We start from the raw sequence: 19,803 nt of genomic DNA on the forward strand, positions 1-19,803 counted from the left end.
GCTGGCTGGTGGGCCTGTGCTTCGCCTTTGTTATGGGCATACGACCCTGCATGAACTTGGCCGAGGTGCAGCTTCCTGTCTGCTTCCATCCATCAGGTGGGTAGGGCCTGAGCATGACTCATCCTAGGTCACCCCAGAGGTGGACAATGCAAGAGCAGACCCAGCATCCATGTTAGAATCAAGGCCTGCCCATGGGAATAGTTAACTGGGCCTCATTCTGGCTGTGGCTGGAATGGGCTGAGAATAAAAAATTCCAATCTATCAACTCAGAGGAGGACCTTGGGTTAGGGTCGGGGTTACTCACAGCTCTGAGCGCCACTGACATAGACAGCTCCCACCCTGACTGCTCTTTCTGATGACTTGGTGGTAAAACCCGCAGACAAACACTAAACACACTCACCAGAGACTCCCTTTCATAGCACAACCTGTTCATGCAAACTTAGGGAAAGTCCCAGAGCTCACTCTAGCTCATTTGAGGAAATACCACTTTTCCAGAGTGTTCCCTAACTCCCCAAAGAGCATGTAAACTCGTTCCACAGAGTCCAGACACACTCAGATAGTACTCAGGCACAGACCTGGAATTGCTTTTATTTATTATGTAGTTATTTAAAAAAAAATATTTTTATTGATTTCAGAGAGGAAGGGAGAAGGGGAGAGACAGAAACATCAATGATGAGAGAGAATCATTGATTGGCTGTCTCCTGCATGCCCAAGCCCGCAACCCAGGCATGTGCCCTGACCCCCCTGGTTCATAGGTTGATGTTCAACCACTGAGCCACACTGACTGGGCCAGGAATTGCTTTTAGAAACAACAAGAGATGTCCATGTGCTCAAAAGAAAACCTCATTTTAGAAATTCATCACAAATGAAAGGAGGTCGGGAAACAGAATACATTACACAGCCTTAAAGTATCTCCCACTAAAGATTAGTTATTACTTATAAAGGAGGGAGAGGACCTTAGCAGTAGGGAGTTCTGGTGGACACCAGCTTACCCCTGTAATCAAAGTTACTGTCACCAGTCACGGACTGCTGGACAAAAGTGTCTGAGAAGACACCATTACTCAGGTGGTATTGTTACTAAAAATGCATAACCTGAATCTAATTGTAAGGAGGGACATTTAGAGACATTCTATGAACCAAATAGCCTGCACTCTTCAAAAATGACATCATGTAAAGAAAGGCTGAGGATCTGTTCTATAACAAGACACTAAAGAAACATGACAACTAAATACTGCATGTGAGAATATTAGGGAACTGGAAAAATTGGAATATAGAGTGTTTCTTTGAATCATGTGACATTGTCAAAAGTAGTCAAATATCAGCAATTGCATATGGTTTAACCTAAACGATGTATTCTACCAATGTTAAAATTACCAGAATTTGATCAGTGGATGTGGTTATCTAAGAGAATGTACTTGTTATGAAGAGATGTATGCTGAAGTGCTTAGGTGGAGAGAGAGAAAAAAGAAACCCCAAATGTAGTCAAATATTAATAATTGGTGTATGTAGGTGAAGAGTGTTTAGATATTCATGATAATATTCTTGCAATTTTTCAAAGTAAATTCAGATAAAGTCCAAACAGGAATAGAATCCCCTCCCTCCTGGGAAAGCTTGAGGGTCAGTGTGGAAAGCCCTCCTGGCCGTGCAGGGATGGGGCACTTGGAATGGTAGCTGTTGCGCAGGGCCTGGCCCCCACGCTCCCCTCGGGGCTGTCACCCACCTGGGTTTCCAGTTCTGTGACCTCCAGGTTCAGTTTATTCAGGTGCTTGTTCACAAAAGTGATGAGAGTCTAAAAAAAGAAGCACAGGCGGCTTTGAGATGGAGGCTCTCACCAGTGCCAGGCCCTCGGGGCCACCTCAGTGACTCCACCGTGAGGACAAGGACCAGGATGACCACATGTGATGAGGCCCTGCTGAGAGCACTGGGTCTGGGATCCCTGTGCCGAGCTGAGTGAGGATGAGTGAGCAGCCTAGGAGGCTTTTCGGCAAAGCCCCTGGAGTTCATAGGAAAGGAGGCTTTCAAAGACTTGGACACTATGTGACTCAAACTGTGAGAGGAGCTAGGAGTCCTGAGAGTGAGAGGTGGAGGGTCTGACCCCAGGGTCAGGGGGCCAGAGAAGAAATGACCCCACTGGGTCCCTCCTTGCAGTCCCTTTCTAGGTGCAGGTGCCTGTGCCTGTGTGGAGGCAGGGACGGCTGGAAGTTGAGTAAGGGTGGGAACAAAGGGTGCTCATAGTAGTCTCAGAACCCCGAGATACGCTATCATCCTGATGGGAGAAGAAAGGGACTGGATGAGTTCTCCAGTGAGAACAAGACAGGAAAAATGGACATCAAGCAGGAAAGCCCATGTTTGCAGAGATTTGGTGATAAAACCAGTCTTAGGAAGCTTGCGAGCTATAGGGATGATGTTTCCTAAAGTGCTTTGCTACCCGCCTCCCCCTTTTTCCCACCTCTTTCCCACCTTTTTCACCACGTTGAGCTTATCGGGTGCATGGTCGAACAAGGTGTCGAAGGCATCACGTTCTGAAAAAGAGGGAAATGTCGATGGACGACACAGCTGATTCCTGGTGGGAAGCCCACCCCAGGTCCTGGCCACATGGTCAGGTACAGATGGAAACTTTCTGGGGTCTGAGGCTTCGCGGGGAACTCTAGAAGCTGGGTTTAGGGCAGAGATTTGGGTTATGCTCACCTAGGGAGCTGTGTGTGTGTGTCCACCCTCTGTGTCAAACCTCTTTTGGGCCGGGACTGAGGGGCTCCGTTAGGCACTTTATAACTGGGGACTTGTCATTTCTCTTCAGTCTTCGTGTTCATTACATTATGATTTAGTCATGGCTCCAAAGTGTTTCGGAAGCTTTTTGGAGGTAGGATGACATCCAAATATCAAATCACTTCACCCCCTAGTGATCAAAACCAGGACACCCGGACAACCATCCTGGCAGCAGCGTGCATTAATACGCAGGTTGGGAACCAGAGCCCGCACAGGATGCGAGCTCCTCCTCTCGAGTGGCCTAGTCACTTCAGCGCTTTGTGCCTCAGTTTCCTCTTCTAAAATGCCGTCTGAGAAATGGACCTCCCGGGTGTGTTATGAGATGAAAGACGGGAAAGTATGTGCACGTGCTCAGTAACTCTGACATGTCTACTAATCTGAGTTGTTTTGGCATTACTGGAATTGTTCAAAATATGCACAGCAAATACAGGATCATAGGAAGTAGCAAAGCCACGCCCCCTGCAGGTCTCTCCTAGCTGCCCACCCCCCACCTCCCCACATTCTCTGAACTGGGAAGTGAAATAATGGAGGGAAACCTGGGGCAGGGAAGGTTGGTGGTCCCGGGTCTGTATCTCCCTACTCTTGCACCGATGGGCAAATCCGAGACTTCCAGGAAGGTGACAGTGACCTCTGACATTCACAGATTTTGTGAACAAGCCCAAAGTTGTGGGAGATGGGAAAGACAGGAGCTATGAAAAGGAAAGAGAAAGAAGCAGCTTCCAGAAGGGCTGGGCAGAGAGGAGACAGTCCGAGCATGTAGATACACCTCCTTTCTTTACTCTCACCATACGCTTCGAGCAAGACTGCCCAGGACCCATCCAGAGGCCCAGCAATGCCAGTGGCCTGGCTACTTGCGAAAGGACTGTGCAGCTGTGGTTAGTTTTCCTCTTCCCACCTGTAAGCAGACCCTCCCTACCACGCAGCTCTGTGACCAGGCTGGCGCAGACACATGCAGGGAGCAAGCCGAGTGCCTATGGTTCCCAGCTGCTGCAGAATTAACTAGACCCCCGTGGAAGCCACCAGCACCAATGGACAATCTTACGCAACTCACCATGCCTTCCGGAGAGAGCCCTGTAGGAAAAGGAGAAAGAAAACAGTGTGAATCTTCTCTCTTCGCCCTTGATTGAACAGCCCCAAAGCTCTCTTGGCATTCTACACTTAGTAAGTTCGCTGCCCAGGGTGCTGTGGGCATTAGCCTGGGGAGGTCAAGTTCTTCTCTCCCCAATACATCCTGTAATACCCATCAAGCTGCACCTCGCCTTGCTCCAGGATAGGTTTTTCTCAAAGAGGGCAGGAACTGGAACTGGACTTTTAGCAGTGAAGCAGCAGAGAACCAAGAACACAAGCATTAAAGACGGACTACTTAGGTTTAAATCCAACAGTGCCATCTGTGTGCTATGTGACCTTGAGCAAGCTACTGAACCTCTCTTGGGCACCAGGTCTCTTATCTCTAAAATGAGGAGAGCATGTTGTGAGCATTACATAATTTAATAAGTGGAAAGATTTTAGCACAATTCCTGGTATATAGGTAAATGCTCAATATATTTTTTTTCTTAATACATTAGTGGGTCTCTTTAGTTTATTCCAACTGCGCTTCTATCACCCGTTACATGATGACTTCCGGGTAATGCACTGGAAAGAACAGTGACCTTGGAGTTAACTGCTGGACAGACCAGTGATAATCTCTGTCTCCACCTTTGGGCTGTGGGGTTTTAGGAGGTGCAATCATTGCTTCATGTGTGTATTATGAACATCGACAGATACAAAAATGCTTCAGAGACTGGAGTGTATTGTCAAATGATTAGGAGTTTGCATCCTTGTTTGTCTATGTGACAAGATGGCAGAAAGGGGCCACAGAAAGCACAGGGGCAGCTGAGAGATTGCTCTGAAAACTGCAGCTTCATGTTCCGATTTGGGAGCTTCTCACAGGATCTTCTCAGACACATTTTCCTCTTTTCCACGACAAGCAGAGGTGAGGGGAGGTGGGGGCGGGACGGTGAGGAATTCTCCTCCCGGCCGGCCTGTCAGGGCAGCTTTCAGCCCGCCCCTCACAGAATCAAGGCCAGGCATCAGTGTGCCTTGTACATCAGCTGCCCCCTCGGCTGCCAGGACTGGACGCTGGAGTGGTGCGGAGGCAGGCCACCAACTGGGCATCTGGGGAAGGGCCTCCCACATCTCTGCCCTAACCTGGGCCCTTTTAAGGCACATGCATAGCGTGGTCCACAGCACACTGGACCTCCGCCAGCCACAATGGGGGAGGGGAAGTGAGTTTCCTAGAGATTGGGCAAGGCTTGGCTGGCGTGGGTCAGCTGTGATGGGGAAAAGCCAGAAAAGTCAGCAATGAAGGACATGGGAAAGGGAAGGCCGAGCTCTTCCCACGTCACACCCTCACACTCTGTGGTTAGCAAAATGCTCCCCACTTCAGAGATGAAGACACGGAGGTCAGAGAGGCTAAGAGACTAACAGGTGAGTAAAGTGGCAGAGTCTGGATTTGAACTCGAGTGAGGCTGGATTAGAGGTCTCGGCTCTTTTCACTTCGTTCTTCTTGTTCAAGGGAGGACAGAGGAGAGATGGAGCCAGGGGATGCATAAAACGAACTTTGCCCGGCCTCACCTGTGGCCAGGGCCAGTCCTGCCCAGGGATCTCAAACCCACACACGGTCCTGCTCTTTCTGCTTAAGACCAAACTTGTCTTCCCCACAGCAAACCTCTTACATGCTTTGATATTCCAATTTCTTAAAGTAAGTGAAAACAACAAAAACACCCTCTAAGGTAGAGAGGGGCTTTCTGGGTCATGGCATGTGACCAAATCAATCAGATTCAGAAAGGAAGAAAAACGTCCTTTTGAAGGCTAACAATTTAAATTCAAGTCCATGTTTATGGCATGACGATTTCATGCTGGTTGGCTTTTGGGGGCACACTTTTTTCCCGGAGTGCCACAAAATTAGAATTTTTCAATCACTGCTAATTCTCTCTCCCCACTTCCCCACCCAAGTTTGTACCTTAAGCATTGAGAGGCATGTTTTGAATGCATGGAAAAGGCTAAGCTATAATCATTGGCTGAAGTATAATCCCTCTTGCAATCCCAATAAATGAAAACTAAATATCAGCAAATGGACGAATTTCGGAGAAACATCTGTGTTCCATTACAGAATCGCTGGCAACAATGGTGTTGACATACTCTGTGTTACCAGTTATTTCCTCTTGGATTTGCCGAGACTGGAGGATTCCTTCTCGTTTCTGAAACGGGGGTGGGGAGAAGGGTTGGGAGGAGGAGAGAAAAATATGCTTTAGAAAAATACAAAATACTGATTAGCATTCCTGATACTGAGAACGTTACTGGTGTTTAAGAAAGTGAGTCTGGAGTTGAGAGGCTTCCAGAAGTGAAACAAGCCCCCTGGCTTCCCGGGCCTGGACCGTACCATTCGTACTTCAGGGCAGCTCATGTTTAGTCCAAACAAGTAGGCTGTTTCTTGGATGGTGAATCTTTTCTTTCTTTGTTGGAAGACATTCTGTTGGAAGCAAACTGTTTGCCTCCTGGAGTAATCCACAGTAAACCAAATGGAAATGAAGGCCAGGGTGTGTCTGCCCTCCAGCTGGGGCCACAGAGGAAAGCTGAGAAACACATTCAGCTGGGGGGCTGGGGTGGAGGAACCCAGGCCAGCTTGGAGAATTCAAATAGAGGGAGAGTTTGTTTGTTTTTCCTTCTTTTTAATGGATAAATACAGGAGCTTTCAAATAACCAGTACAGTCCTCAGGTAATTAGCTTACTCTCTGAGCAGAGGTTAAGTAATTGAGAGGCCCACCCAGCCCATCCATCCATCCATCCATCCATCCATCCACTTATCCATCCACCCACCCACCTACCTACCTACCCATCTATCTGACATCTATTCCACCCACTCCCATCACTTCATCCTCTCTTCTTTGTTTCATTGATCAGTGCCTTCTAAGTACAATCCCCTAATTTGTACCTTCTATGGACAAGTCCCTGCGTTGGACTTGGAGCAAATACTTGAGGAACTTAGAGAGTGAAATGTCATAGATGAAGCAGCTATGTAAGAATGGTTTTCCCCAAACAGGGTTTTTGCCTGATGACCCAGGTCAGTTATTAGTAGGATCCCTTTTGCTCTCAAAAGTGTCTTGGGTAATAAATCACATGGTCACCCTATGCAGAGAGAAAGTGCTGAATGCAGGACAAAGGCAGACACGTTCAGCGGGGGATGGTCAGGGAAACCGTCCAAGGGGAGGGGTTCTTGACCTGGCACTCAAAGGGCACAGAGGAGAGGTCATTCCCCCGGAGGAATGGCCTAAGCCAGTGGTCGGCAAACTGCGGCTCTCGAGCCACATGCGGCTCTTTGGCCCCTTGAGTGTGGCTCTTCCACAAAATACCGACTTCTGCGCATGGGCCATGAAGTTTCAATCGCACTGTGCGGGCGCGCCCGCACATGGTATTTTGTGGAAGAGCCACACTCAAGGGGCCAAAGAGCCACATGTAGCTCACGAGCCGCAGTTTGCCGACCACTGGCCTAAGCAAACAGGCAGAGCTAGAGCACAATGCGTTGAGGGGAGGTTTGCAGGGAGGGTGCCATGAGTCAATGGGGAGCCAAGTGAGCGCTGGTTTAGAATTTAATCCTCGCTGGGTGGGCACAGGAGCTAATGAAGCAGTGCTCAGTTGCAGGAGGACCTTCAGGTGGGCATGAGCAGGGAGATTCATTGCATTAGGTTCCTGCATAGTCAGAGGCCTTTGGAGGGTGGTCTGGCCTGGAAATCAGTTGTCACAGCAAATTCATCTTCCTCAAAGGCTGAGGTGAGTGTCCACAAGGACCTTCTGGCACTGGTGTCTGTTGAAACCTTCCTTCTTGACCCTTCTGCCAAAACTTCCAGAACCTTCTCTTCACATTCTCAATAGCCACAGAATCTAGGGTCCTTGCAAAAGACTCTGACAGAAGGAAAGCTAAAGCTGGGTAAAGAGTATATCTGAAAGAGATGAAGAGGAATGGACTAGCATAGCAAAAGAGGAAGTAAACATCACTGAAAGGAGACCCGATGAGGATAAATCAGAACTTTCCCAAATACACCTTTAACATAGGTGACATTTTCACGGGGGGGCCGATGGAATCTGTGTCCTTGTCTTGTGAGGCCATTCACAGATATAAAACCTCAGCCACACATCACACATAATTAAATGCCTTTGTACACAATGGAAAAGAAATCTGGGTTAAATGACCCCTCACACCGCGTCCTGATTCACCTCGATCCACTGTCTGTTCCCCAAAGAGCTCTCTGTCGTTCAGTGACTCACAGCCAATTCCGAGTCCTGCTTCTGTGCCTGTTTAGCTTGATAAAGCAAAACACCCCATAAAACCTGACGTGCATTGATGCCATTTTATGTAACGTGTCCTCTTTTCTCCCTCATGCTAACAAGGCTGCCTACAGGACAAATTAAACCAACAACAGCCTTCAGATGGCCCATAATTGAGCTCAAAATAAGGCATGAGGCATGGGCTTGCAGTGACCACTGTTTCAAAATAGGAGCCCCCCTTCTCCTGCTCAGATCTTGAATCATAGTTTTAAAAAAATATAATGAAACGGATTCACACATTATTGATGGGTAAAAATAACATAATAGAGAGATGGCCTGGATTCACTAGGAAGATGCTTGGATCAGGAAGCTCTGGGCTGGCCACGTATCCACAGCAGACAGAAAATGCTCGGCACCATGCTTGACACAGTTGAGTGCTCAATAAATGAGGCCAATTAGTCCCTTTCAGTCACCTGCACTTAATGTCTGCACCACACACATTCGCATTGGCTGTGGGCCCGATAGCCCTCTCTGCTGTTTATCTCTGGGCGGGGCCAAGGTGTCATAGTCCTGTTATGCCCCCTTGATGTGTAGCAAGTTCAGTACCCAGAAGGTGTAAAAGAAATACTTTTTCATTAGGGCACAACTGAGCACCCCCAAGTCCTCTTCCATTCACATTGATCCCTGAAAGCTCAGCTCAAAGACCTTTTGTCCTGGAAACTGGCCTGGCCTGGTGCTGCAAAGCTCACCAGCTCTCCAGGCCCGTCCTCACCACTGGACGCAGAACTGCCATATCATTCTCTATTCCAGATCCCTGGATACTCTGGGAGCTGCTTAGAAGGGGAGTCTTCCCTTGCAGCATGTTTATTTGGAAAAGAACAGAAACAAGCAAACCAAATGACCTTCTGCTAAATGGCATAAAGTTGGAAAATAAAATTGAATTTGAGTATCTAATGGGGTTAGGGGTAGAATGAGATAGTCACAGGGAGAGTGCACAGCCTCATTGTGGAAATTACACAGCCATGTGAATGGAAATTCCATCCAACGATCTGGAAAAGATGACTTGCGAGCCCAGCTGTGCTGCTCGGGGCGGGTGAAAAGGGGCAGTGTCCTCAATCCAGGCCTGGCAAGTCAGGTCTCTCAAACACACGCATACACATGCACACGTGCCCTCACGTCTGTCTCCTCCCCATACCTGTGCACCACTGTTTACCCAAAAGATGATTCTCTATGGCTTACAGGGTGTGCATGCACACACACACATACACACGCACACACACACACACCTCTTTCCTCCTTATCCTTTTAGACACACCTCACAAACATACACACCATACACCCTCAAATATACATTACACAGACACCCTCCTGACAAAAACACGCAAACCCCAGGTACTTGCCCACCTAAGGCATTCCATATACAAGCACACACTCTCCCACCCTTTGCACGCATGGTATCTGTCTTACCTGGACCACAACCACTTGGATGGAAACATGGTCTGGCAGTCGGATTGGGGCCCTGAAATACTGGGACAGAGCAACCAGCAGGTGCAGGATGGCTACCAGGCTCTTGGCATGAACAGCTGAAATAAAAGATGATGTAAAAACTTAGAGAATCTTCTTCTAGGTTCTAGGCAGATACAAGCAGATATTTGAAATGTATCACATCTACTGGCCCTGTAATCCCACACCTCAGGATCAGGGGACACCCTTGGTCATCGCAGGCCTCACCCTGGGCTGCCTCATTCTTGGCCAGGTCCCAAGAAGCTAGCTTCTTAGATCATGTCATTGCTGGATTTCCAAGGTTGTGCCCTCTGCTTTGATCCAAGGCTCCCACAGAGGCCCTGACAGTGGCTGAATTCTGAGTTCAGATCAGCTCTCACCACTTCCATGTCTTTGTTCACTCTATTTTAACAACCCTGGGTGTGTCTGCTTTGCACCCTCCTTCCCTTCCCACTTGACTGTGAGCCCTTTGGATGGCCACCACTACCCTTGTCCCAAGGATCTACCCGAAGCAGGCTCTCAATACATGGACACTGAGTCAGGAACGCTGGACACCTCCCCCTTTGATGAGGGCTCTAGATCTCTGGAGGAAAGCATGACAGATATCGAAAGGGCTTTGTTGCTCTCTTGAGTGTCAGGTATGGTCAGTGTAGGCAGTGCCCCTTGGGGAATAGCTGGGAGGAAGTGTTCAGGACCAGCTGGCTTCTGTAGCTACAGAGCGATGTGCTGGATGCTGAGCCATTTATACTAGAGAAATCTGGGCAACTATTGGGTTATAGTTTTCTCAGTAGATCTGAGGAGAAAAGTACGGTGATGTAATGGGGTGCACACACGGTTGGGCAGACTGGAGCTTGAGTTCTGACTTGACAACTCTACCATTTATGTACTGCCGACAAGACCTCTGAGAGGCCACTCAAGGACTCAGGGCCTCAATCTGCTCATCTTCACAAATGGGGATAGCTGTGCCTGTGCAGAAATACCGGTTGTAAAGCACTTCCAGAGATGATGTAAGCAAAGCTCCTAGCCCGTAGCAGATGCCCAGGAATGGTTGATACTTTTTATTATAATCTGAGAAAGTGCCTGGCATCTAGGCAATTAAACCACTTTCTCTCCTTTGTTTCTCATGAAAGGGAAGATCCCCCAGATACTTTACCTGTCTTCACAGTCCTACCAGCCTCATGGTTCTTCATTACAGGGGTCATGCAAGGCAAGAACAGAAAAATGCCCATTTTGCATACTTAGCATGACCTGGGCCCAGCGTTAGGGTGTCCTTCTGTCTGGGCTAGAATTGATGAGTCTGCTCTACAGAAGCCTTGAGAAATCACCAAGAAAAGGAAGTGATTCAGACATTCCTTGGGAACTCATTAGAGCTTCTTATTATCACAAGGCTTTCCATGGACTGTGAACAGCAGCTCAACACCACCATCAAGCAGCAAACAGCTAAGATCTGCTTCTAACTCCGCCTTCCAGAAGTTTTCAGTTCTGAGCTTCTGAGCATTGTCTATAGTGTCACCCGTGGTAACAGCCTCATAGAAGGCTCCGGATGTGGAGTGCTCACTCACGTGATCAGAACTGCCACACCCTCAGTCTAGTCACCCAGGGTTGCAGGACATTTGCTACCTTTCTCCCTTTTAATCATAAAACACAATGCTAGAAAAGCTGTAGGCCAAAGCTTGTTCTTGCACACTGGTGACAGTGTATGTCATCGTGACTGTCTGGTGAGCAACACAGACAGCAATGTCATGAGCACCATGCTGATGCCAGACCCTTTCAATGAATACTCTGTCCGGGGAATTTTTCCCCCAAAGAAATAGTTATACAGTTTCTCTCTCTCTCACACACTACATGTACAAAGATGTTCATTATTGTGTAATATATCTAGAAAACTCTGTCCACTAGCAAAAGGTTCGTTTAGACCAGTGGTTTGCAATTTTATTATTATTCTTAAGCAGAGGAACCCTTTGTTCTAAAAGCCGTTAGACAAAACAGATGAAAAAAGGACAGCTGCTCTGGTCCCTGAGTCCTAATTGCAGCCCCCCCAGCCCCCCACACACAGGTGCTTCTCCTCACCCCTTTATCCTGCCTGGAAAGGTGACACAATGTCCTCAAAGTACTAGGAAAGATAACAGGAGGGACGGAGCTTCCCCCAGGGCTGTGCCTGCCACATTCCTCACGGGAAGAAACCAGGTCTGCTTGTAAACAGGCCCAGCAGTTCTTGAAGCCCCGAGGCATCCTAGGGAGCTAGCCATGGAAATAATTATTCCCTCCCACCTCGTCATTTATCTCCCTTCTGGGAATCTATGACGGGACTAATTCAAGAAAAGCAAAAAGAGACACAACCTGAGACTTTCAGCAATAGGCTGCCAAACGTCCTGAAAGGATCAACGCCAAACGGTTCAGGTTACCTAGGGGATCTACGCCGTGAAACAGAGCGGCTATCAGAAACGATAACTCTGAAGACCACACGGGAATACAGAAAATATGTATGACTTACTACTAAGAGAAAATAACAAAACACCTGATGCACCTGACTTCATCAAGTAAAAATATGCGTAGATGTGGAGAGTAGGGGGCGAAGATGAAAACAGCCAGACGAGAGTGGTAGTGTGAGCGATTATTTTACTCATGCACATTTCCCTATGAGAAATGACAGTGAACATGATGGTGGTCCTCGTATGGCTTTTAAAAATCCCCTTCTTCTATCCGAGCCTTTCCCCAGGTGGGTTCCCTCGTAAGTGAGAAAGGGTTTTGTTTGGAAGGATACGTGGAGATGGTCCGTATTCAAAGGAGTGGGAAATAGGATTAAAAAAAACCCCAAAAAACTAAGCAGGGGTCTTGATGAGAGGACCTTGATGCTTATTACTTTATGCTCCAATGCTTATGACTGTTGTGGATTTCCAAAATGCAGGTACATTTCTCAAACCAGTGATCAAGCTTCCTTTTTCCTCCCTCCCTTCCTTCCCCCCTGAACACTATTAGCACACCTGGGACACAGCGCAGACAGCCTCTAGGGCCCAGAGCCACGGCCTCCCCCGTCCCCCCTCCCTCCCATGTCTCCCTGGCAGAGGATGCCCTGTTCCCTGTGCTGTGCGAGGCGGCTTTTCACACTGTGCGAGCAAAGGTGTAATTATGCTGAAGGAGGTACTTGGTGTCTCGCCTCCAATGTCAGATGTTAGAAACATGCTGAAGAGATTCTCACTGGCAGTTACTGGGTCTCTACGCTGAGAGGTGAAGATTCCTTTTTCTTTGCTAAGTTTGAAAGGTGTTTTTATGGGGGTGGGGGGGGGTGAGGATGTGTCCATTTTAGGTTTTATAATTGGGTTCACTAAGATATAGTATTGAACCCTTTAATACTTAAAACAAAGGCAAAGAACACAAACTAAATCATGTTATCAATCTAAATGCACACTTTTTATCTACTGCAAGCAACTAAACAACTCTGGACTCCCCACAGGAAATAACGTCACTCTGGAGTCACCGATTTGCTGATTGAATGTTGGTTCTGATAAAGACTCATTAAGTCCATATTAGACATCTAGGCCCTTGAGGCAGCAAAAGAATGAATGGTTCATACTCTCTGAGATCCTTGACCTATCTAGCTGTGAAACCTGAACTGAAAAATCCTGTTCCAGTACCTACAATGCCAGCCATATCTTCTCTTCTGGAAAATGAGTGATGGAGAGGAAGGCTGTGGGTATTGTTCTAGAGCAGGGGTGGGCAAACTTTTTGACTCGAGGGCCACAATGGGTTCTTAAACTAGACCGGCCGGAACAAAAGCATGGATGGAGTGTTTGTGTGAACTAATATAAATTCAAAGTAAACATCATTACATAAAAGGGTACAGTCTTTTTTTTTTTTTTTTAGTTTTATTCATTTCAAATGGGCCGGATCCGGCCCATGGGCCGTAGTTTGCCCACGGCTGTTCTAGAGCCATGCCCTTACCCACCCCCACCCCAGCTTCTCAGCTGCCTGCACTTAGGGATCTCTGCTTCCTGAAGCCCCTAGAAGAGCGTTCTCAGAAGGTCGTGCTGGGACACGGAAGTAGCTCAATGAACACGAGTGTCCTTCCTCTCCCCATCTTACACGAGCGCCTACAGAAAAGGCACCCTGGATTTTAACATCACTTGTCCCAGAGAGTCCTCTGTGTGGGAGATGTGTCCCTCCTTAGTAAGATGAATGGGCCTGCACCCACACAGGGCCGGCCAGCTTCCTGGCTGGCTTCTTGGGGAAACCTCCTGGTACAGACCACAGGCATCATTCACCAGAGCCCTTTCTCTTGGTAACACTCACAGTCCACATTCCACTTGATGCTTCTGGGAGGAAGTTTCAGGGTTTCGTTGATCTTCTCCAGGACAGTCTGTAGCTTTTGCTTCTGTGCAATCTCTGACTGGGTGACCTCGGCCACGTTCAGCTTCTCACTCTCCAGTTTCTCTGGGGCGACACAGGAAAAGAGGACAGCTGTGATCTTTGGCCACAGACAACCCCAACTCATATGCATGCCCTCACACATTCACTCGCTCGCTCAACATACACATGCATACCTCGTTTTATTGCACTTTGCTTTATTGCTCTTCAGAGACGTTGTGTTTTTTTACAAATTGAAGGCCAGCCCCAGCAAAAAGATGATGACTCATTTTATTGCAGGGATCTGGAACCAAACCCACAGGATCCCTGAGGTATGCCTGTAGATGAGGGACACTGCTCTCCCCTCCTCGTCTGACAGTGGCTCTGGTAGGGCCAGTAGGTGAAAACCTTGAATCCCCAAATTATAAAAGTCCAGGACCTTAGAAGTGGGGCCTTTAACCCAGTCCGTCATATTTGAACTCTTTTTCCCTATCATTCTGGGGGTTCTCCCTCCTCTTTTCCATTCTGCCTTCTCCAAGGACATCTTTGTGCCCTACCTGGAAAGCCTTCTGTGCTTCCCCTGGGCAAGTCCTTATTCAGGACGTTTTGTACATCCCCGTAGTATAGTATGTGTCATGCTGAGTCATAGTTATGTTTTAAGTATCTTCTTTCCTTTAAAACCCTCCTGGAAAGTTACTTATTTGGCATGTCCTAGTTCATCAATTCTAAGGCCCACTTTTTATTTTTATTTTATTAAGATTTTAACAACCCTGAAACCAGGTTGTGTCTTAAAATTGATGGCACTCTACAAGTACAGTCAGGCAGGTAGAAGATGTGAGTTTTCACGCTTCCATGTGTGTGCGTTTGGTCGTAGCTCTGCTACTGTGGCCACTCCCATGTCTCAATAAGCCGACAAGAGCAGTTTCAAAACAGAAAATAAAAATTCTAAGCAGTAATGAAGCTTTGCGTAGGGTTTTTCTTTTTTCTCTTTTTGGGTGGTACTTATATAATGGTATGTTTTAAAATCAATGGTTATTGTATGCAATGATATAACCGCTTAATACTTAAAATAATTAGATTGTGCTTTGCCTTTATTTGTCTAAATTCTTACGCTTGTCTGTTAGAAAGAACTTTGGACTCTCTAACAAGAAATACATTGTCTGCTATTAGATCCATCCAAGTTGCCCTCCACACCTCGTTCAGGATTAATAGAACTGACACTCTGAAATGTCTTTAAAGTATCTTTTCCCCTCATTTTTAGAGGCTGTCATACAAAGTAATTAAACTTTGCCATACATCAATGATTCCCCTATTGCTAACTTATTTTATTTTCAAGCAGCTCTAGCTGATCCCAGTCAAATGCCCCTTGGGTAATGATGAGGTTGCCCTGGAGAATTCCTGCAGGTCCAGTGCATTTAATTCTTTTCAGTGCTTCAATAGGATGCTCTCCAGCTATTCTTATCTCTGATGGCCTGAAATATTAACTTCCTCTGTGGTTGCCCGAAGCCATCATTCTTTATTTCTAAAGTTCAGGGATTTAGCAAGTCTGCATGCAAATGTCTTCCTCTTGAATGTTACACCTGGAAAAGGCCCCATGAGCCTTTTCCATTTTTAGGCTGTCAATTCCTATCTTGGATCCTCTTCTACTGAAGAAACGACAGGTTGTTTTCATCTTCCATTGCCGCTGCAGTGGGGGAGTTTGGTAGAGGCTGCCCGAAGTGCTAGGTTAAGCAAACCTGTGAACCTTATCTTGGCTCAGAGGGAAACTGCTGGGATAGAAAGGCGACACTGTCCTGGGAGTGGGCTGGGAGGCCGGAGGGGAGGAGAGGCAGCATGAGAGCCACTGTAAGCTAGCCTTATTGTGTTATACCATTGCCTATGACTTCCATATTTATAGCCTGCCGGCTTTGGCCTTCTTGGAGTGAATAGCTTAGGTCTCTGAGTCTGTTTCCTAGGTCAATCACTTTTCTTTCTTCTTTCTCCCTTCCCTTCCCTTCCCTTCCCTCCCCTCCCCTCCCCTCCTCCCCCTTTCCCTCCCTCCCCTTTCTTTCCCTCTTCTCTCTCTCTCTCTCCCTCCTTCCCTCCCTCCCTCCCTCTCTCCCTCACCTACCTTCCTCCCTCCCTTCCTTCCTTCCTTCCTTCCTTCCTTCCTTCCTTCCTTCCTTCCTTCTTGCACTATTGGTCCATTCTGTTTTCATTTCTAAAAACTTGGATTTTACACAGTACATACTAGGACAGTCATTGTTTCTCTGGTTCCACCAATATTTTTAAGTAGTCTGACACTAAAATTATAATGCATTTTTCCTAAAGATTTTTTTTCTTTAAGCATCTGGCATTGTTTATTCAGAGGAACTTTTAAAGCTTTCTTTCTTTTGCATTCCTAATTTTTTAGAAAATGCAATTCCGTGGTCCTTTTTTCCGCTTTAGTAATTATGCTTTGGGTTTTCCTTTTTGCCTTTAATTTTATGGTTGGATATTTTATTTTAGCGTTGGCATTATGTGGACTTGAGGAGAGGCTAACTTGAGGTAACCCTAATTAACAGTTCTAGGTATATCGCTTCATGTTCATAATACACAGAGAACTCAGAGTTCTCTCTCATTAATGAAATGGGATTACAGTGTATACATTTTCCTACTACAGGTTTTGTCACTCAAGGACATGAGTATTTTTCTATGTCAATTATATAGGTATAACTCTTTTTTTAAAATATATATTTTATTGATTTTTTACAGAGAGGAGGGGAGAGGAATAGAGAGTTAGAAACATCGATGAGAGAGAAACATCAATCAGCTGCCTCGTACACACCTCCTACTGGGGATGTGTCCGCAACCAAGGTACATGCCCTTGACCAGAATCGAGCCTGGGACCCTTCAGTCCGCAGGCCGGCGCTCTATCCACTGAGCCAAACCGGTTAGGGCAGGTATAACTCTTTTTTGTTTGCTTGTGTGTTTGCTTTTTTTTTTTTTTTTACCCCCTTTACCCTCATGACCCTGTCTCTGGCAATCACCAATCTGTTCTTTGTTGTTTTTCTTTTATTTGACATACTAGAGGCCCGGTGCATGAAATTCGTGCACTTGGGGAGGGGGGATCCCTCAGCCTAGCCTGCGCCCTCTCACAGTCCAGGACTCTCAAAGTCTGGGACCCCTTGCTCCTTACCGCCCTCCTGCGGTGGAGGCGGGAGAGGCTCCTGCCACTGCCACTGCACTTGCCAGCCATGAACCCAGCTTCTGGCTGAGCGGCACTCCCCCTGTGGGAGCGCACTGACCACGGGGGGGGGGGGGGGGGGGGGAAGCTCCTGCGTTGAGCATCTGCCCCCTGGTGGTCATTGCACATCATAGCGACTGGTTGATTTGCATATTAAGCTTTTATTATATAGGATAAGTGAGATCATATGGTATCTGTCTGTCTGAATTATTTCACCAGCATAATGCCCTCAAGGTCCACCCATGTTCTTGCAAATTTCAGAATTTTATTTTTTTCTATGGCCAAATTTCATTACATACATAAATCACATTTTCTTTATATCTGATCATCCATTGATAGACACATTGTTTCCATAGCTTGGCTATTGTCAGTAATGCTTCAAGGAACACGGGGTGCATCTATCTTTTGGAGTTAGTGGTTTTGTTTTCTTTAGATAAATAAATACCCAGAAGTAAAATTGCTGGATCCTATGGTAGTTCTATTTTTAATTTTTTGAGAAGCCTCCATATATTTTTCCACAACGGCTGCACCAATTTACATTCCCACCAACAGTACACAGGGTTCCCTTTACTTCATATCTTTGCCATCACATAATTCTTGTCTTTCATTATAACAGGTGTGAGGTGATATCTCTTTGTGTGATTTTTAAAATTCCTCACTTGAGGATATGTTTTTATTGATTTTAGGGAGAGAAAGCTCACTGGTTGCCTCCTATATGCACCCTGACCTGGGATCAAACCTGCAACCTGGGTATGTGCCCTGAGTGGGAACCAAACCTGTGACCTTTCGGTGTACAGGATATGCTCCAATCAACTGAGCCACACCAGGCAGGGCTCACTGTGGTAGTGTCTTATGATCCTTTGTATCTGCGGTGTCAGCTGTAATGTCTGATTTTATTTTTCCCCCACTCTGCCCCTCTAGTGAGTCTAGCTAAAGGTTTGACAATTTTGTTTACCTTAACCCCTAGAGTGCCGGGACCGCTATCAAAGCTTCGAAATGGTGTCCAGTTCTAAGTCTGCTTTTATTAGGGATGATGATATTGCTAAATATGTCAATGTGGTAAAGGTTTCCTTAAGTTTTTGAATAGGTAACTTCATTTACTTGCGATTCATAATTTTTTTCCTAAACTGCTGTAAAATCAGCAAAAATGCCTTGGCAATTTTAGCATAGTTCCTAGGATATTGGTTGGCACTCAAAGGGTTAAAAAAACAAACAAACCAGTTCTCAGCTTTATCAGTCGTTTCTATAGTCTTTTCAGCCTCTTTATGTCTCTACTAGAGGCCTGGTACATGAATTCGTGCATGGGTGGGGTCCCTCAGCCTGGCCAGCAATCGGAGCTGATCAGGGCCATCTTGCCCAGTCCCCATCGGGGCCAGTGGCTGAGGGGAGAGACCAGGGGAGGTTGGCTATGGGAGTATACTGACCACCAGGGGACAGCTCTTGCATTGAGTGTCTGCCCCCTCGTGGTCAGTGTGCGTCATAGCGACCGGTTGACTGGTCGCTTAGGCTTTTATATATATAGATATGATATATCTCACTCAAACATATATCATGGGTATCTTTCTACATTGATAGATATCAATATAATTCATTCTTTTATAGGACTATTAACCTTTTTTATTCAACCATTCCCCTGTCAAGTTATATCCTACTTTTCCCAATTGGTAATCAAGTTTCAATAAACATCTTGTGTGTGTGTGTGTGTGTGTGTGTGTTACCAAATGATTATCGCTGATAGAAAAATTGTTGCCTTACCTTACAGATTTTCTCCTTGAATACAGTTATCTCACCAAATCCCCTTAATAGTTCTATTGTTTATCTGAATTTTTAGCATTCTGGGGGGAGGGGAGACATGCAAATAAGATAAAATGCAGTCATCTCTACTTTGTAAGCTTATATCACTTATTTCAATTTTATGACATTTTAAAAGATTTAAGTAAGAACCTTTTCTGCTATTCCTAGCCCCCTTTTAAAAATATTCAGCTCTCAAAATTTAAGAGATCCACTCCAATAGTCCTATAGTTAAATAATAAAACTCACTCCCTGTTGCTAAGGAGTTAAAGAAAATTTGTTTTTCAAGACTCATAGTTTTCCTCTTTTGTTCTTTATTAGGCAAATTTTAGCTAGCACTATGGAAATTTTCTGTTGCAGAAATTTGAGTCCTCCAGGAAATTGTCACTCATATGTTGCCATAGTTCTGAAAATTGTTCATCATTAGTTTAACTTGTTGTAAAGTAGTAGGCATGATTTTGCTTTTTAGAAAATTTTCTCAAGTAGAATTATCTTGTGAATCTTTCAGTTGTTTTTGAAGTTAGCGAAAAATGAAACAGCATTATTCAAAAGTTCTGAAGTATCAATACAAGGAAGAAAAACTCAATTACTCTGAATGGTAGAAGAACTGAATGTCCTGGTGAAAATGTTGCCATATAATTCTTATTATATTAATGTAACCACTTCTCAAAGGAGTAGAATACATCCATCCTTGTTTTAGTATGACTGAGTCCTAAGTTATGTATTTGTGTTTCCAATTATATGGGGAGGGTTAAATTTTTTTTTTTATGTATCATGGTCAGAAAACTTGGTCTGTTGAGACTTACTTTGTGGACACTTAAGTCTTCCACGTGCAGTTGAAAAGAATGAGAATATTATGGTTTTGAGGTGTAGCTAGTTAATTATAGTGT

At 45.9% G+C, this 19,803-nt stretch overlaps 1 protein-coding gene across 1 annotated transcript in view; it reads right to left on the reverse strand.

The window, feature by feature from the left end:
* The window catches only part of PARVA (parvin alpha), a 47,021-nt gene that overhangs the window by 14,845 nt on the left and 12,373 nt on the right, over nt 1–19,803 (reverse strand). Inside the window, exons 4-9 of the mRNA XM_081098894.1 lie at nt 13,864–14,004; nt 9,538–9,653; nt 5,947–6,005; nt 3,818–3,837; nt 2,461–2,522; nt 1,721–1,789 (exon numbers count right to left, since the gene is read on the reverse strand). Coding sequence (XP_080955020.1) covers nt 1,721–1,789; nt 2,461–2,522; nt 3,818–3,837; nt 5,947–6,005; nt 9,538–9,653; nt 13,864–14,004 — 467 coding nt within the window. The remainder of the gene's footprint in view (nt 1–1,720; nt 1,790–2,460; nt 2,523–3,817; nt 3,838–5,946; nt 6,006–9,537; nt 9,654–13,863; nt 14,005–19,803) is intronic.

Source organism: Myotis nattereri, assembly GCF_964212035.1.
Source record: "Myotis nattereri genome assembly, chromosome: 9".
Classification (NCBI taxonomy): Eukaryota; Metazoa; Chordata; class Mammalia; order Chiroptera; family Vespertilionidae; genus Myotis; species Myotis nattereri.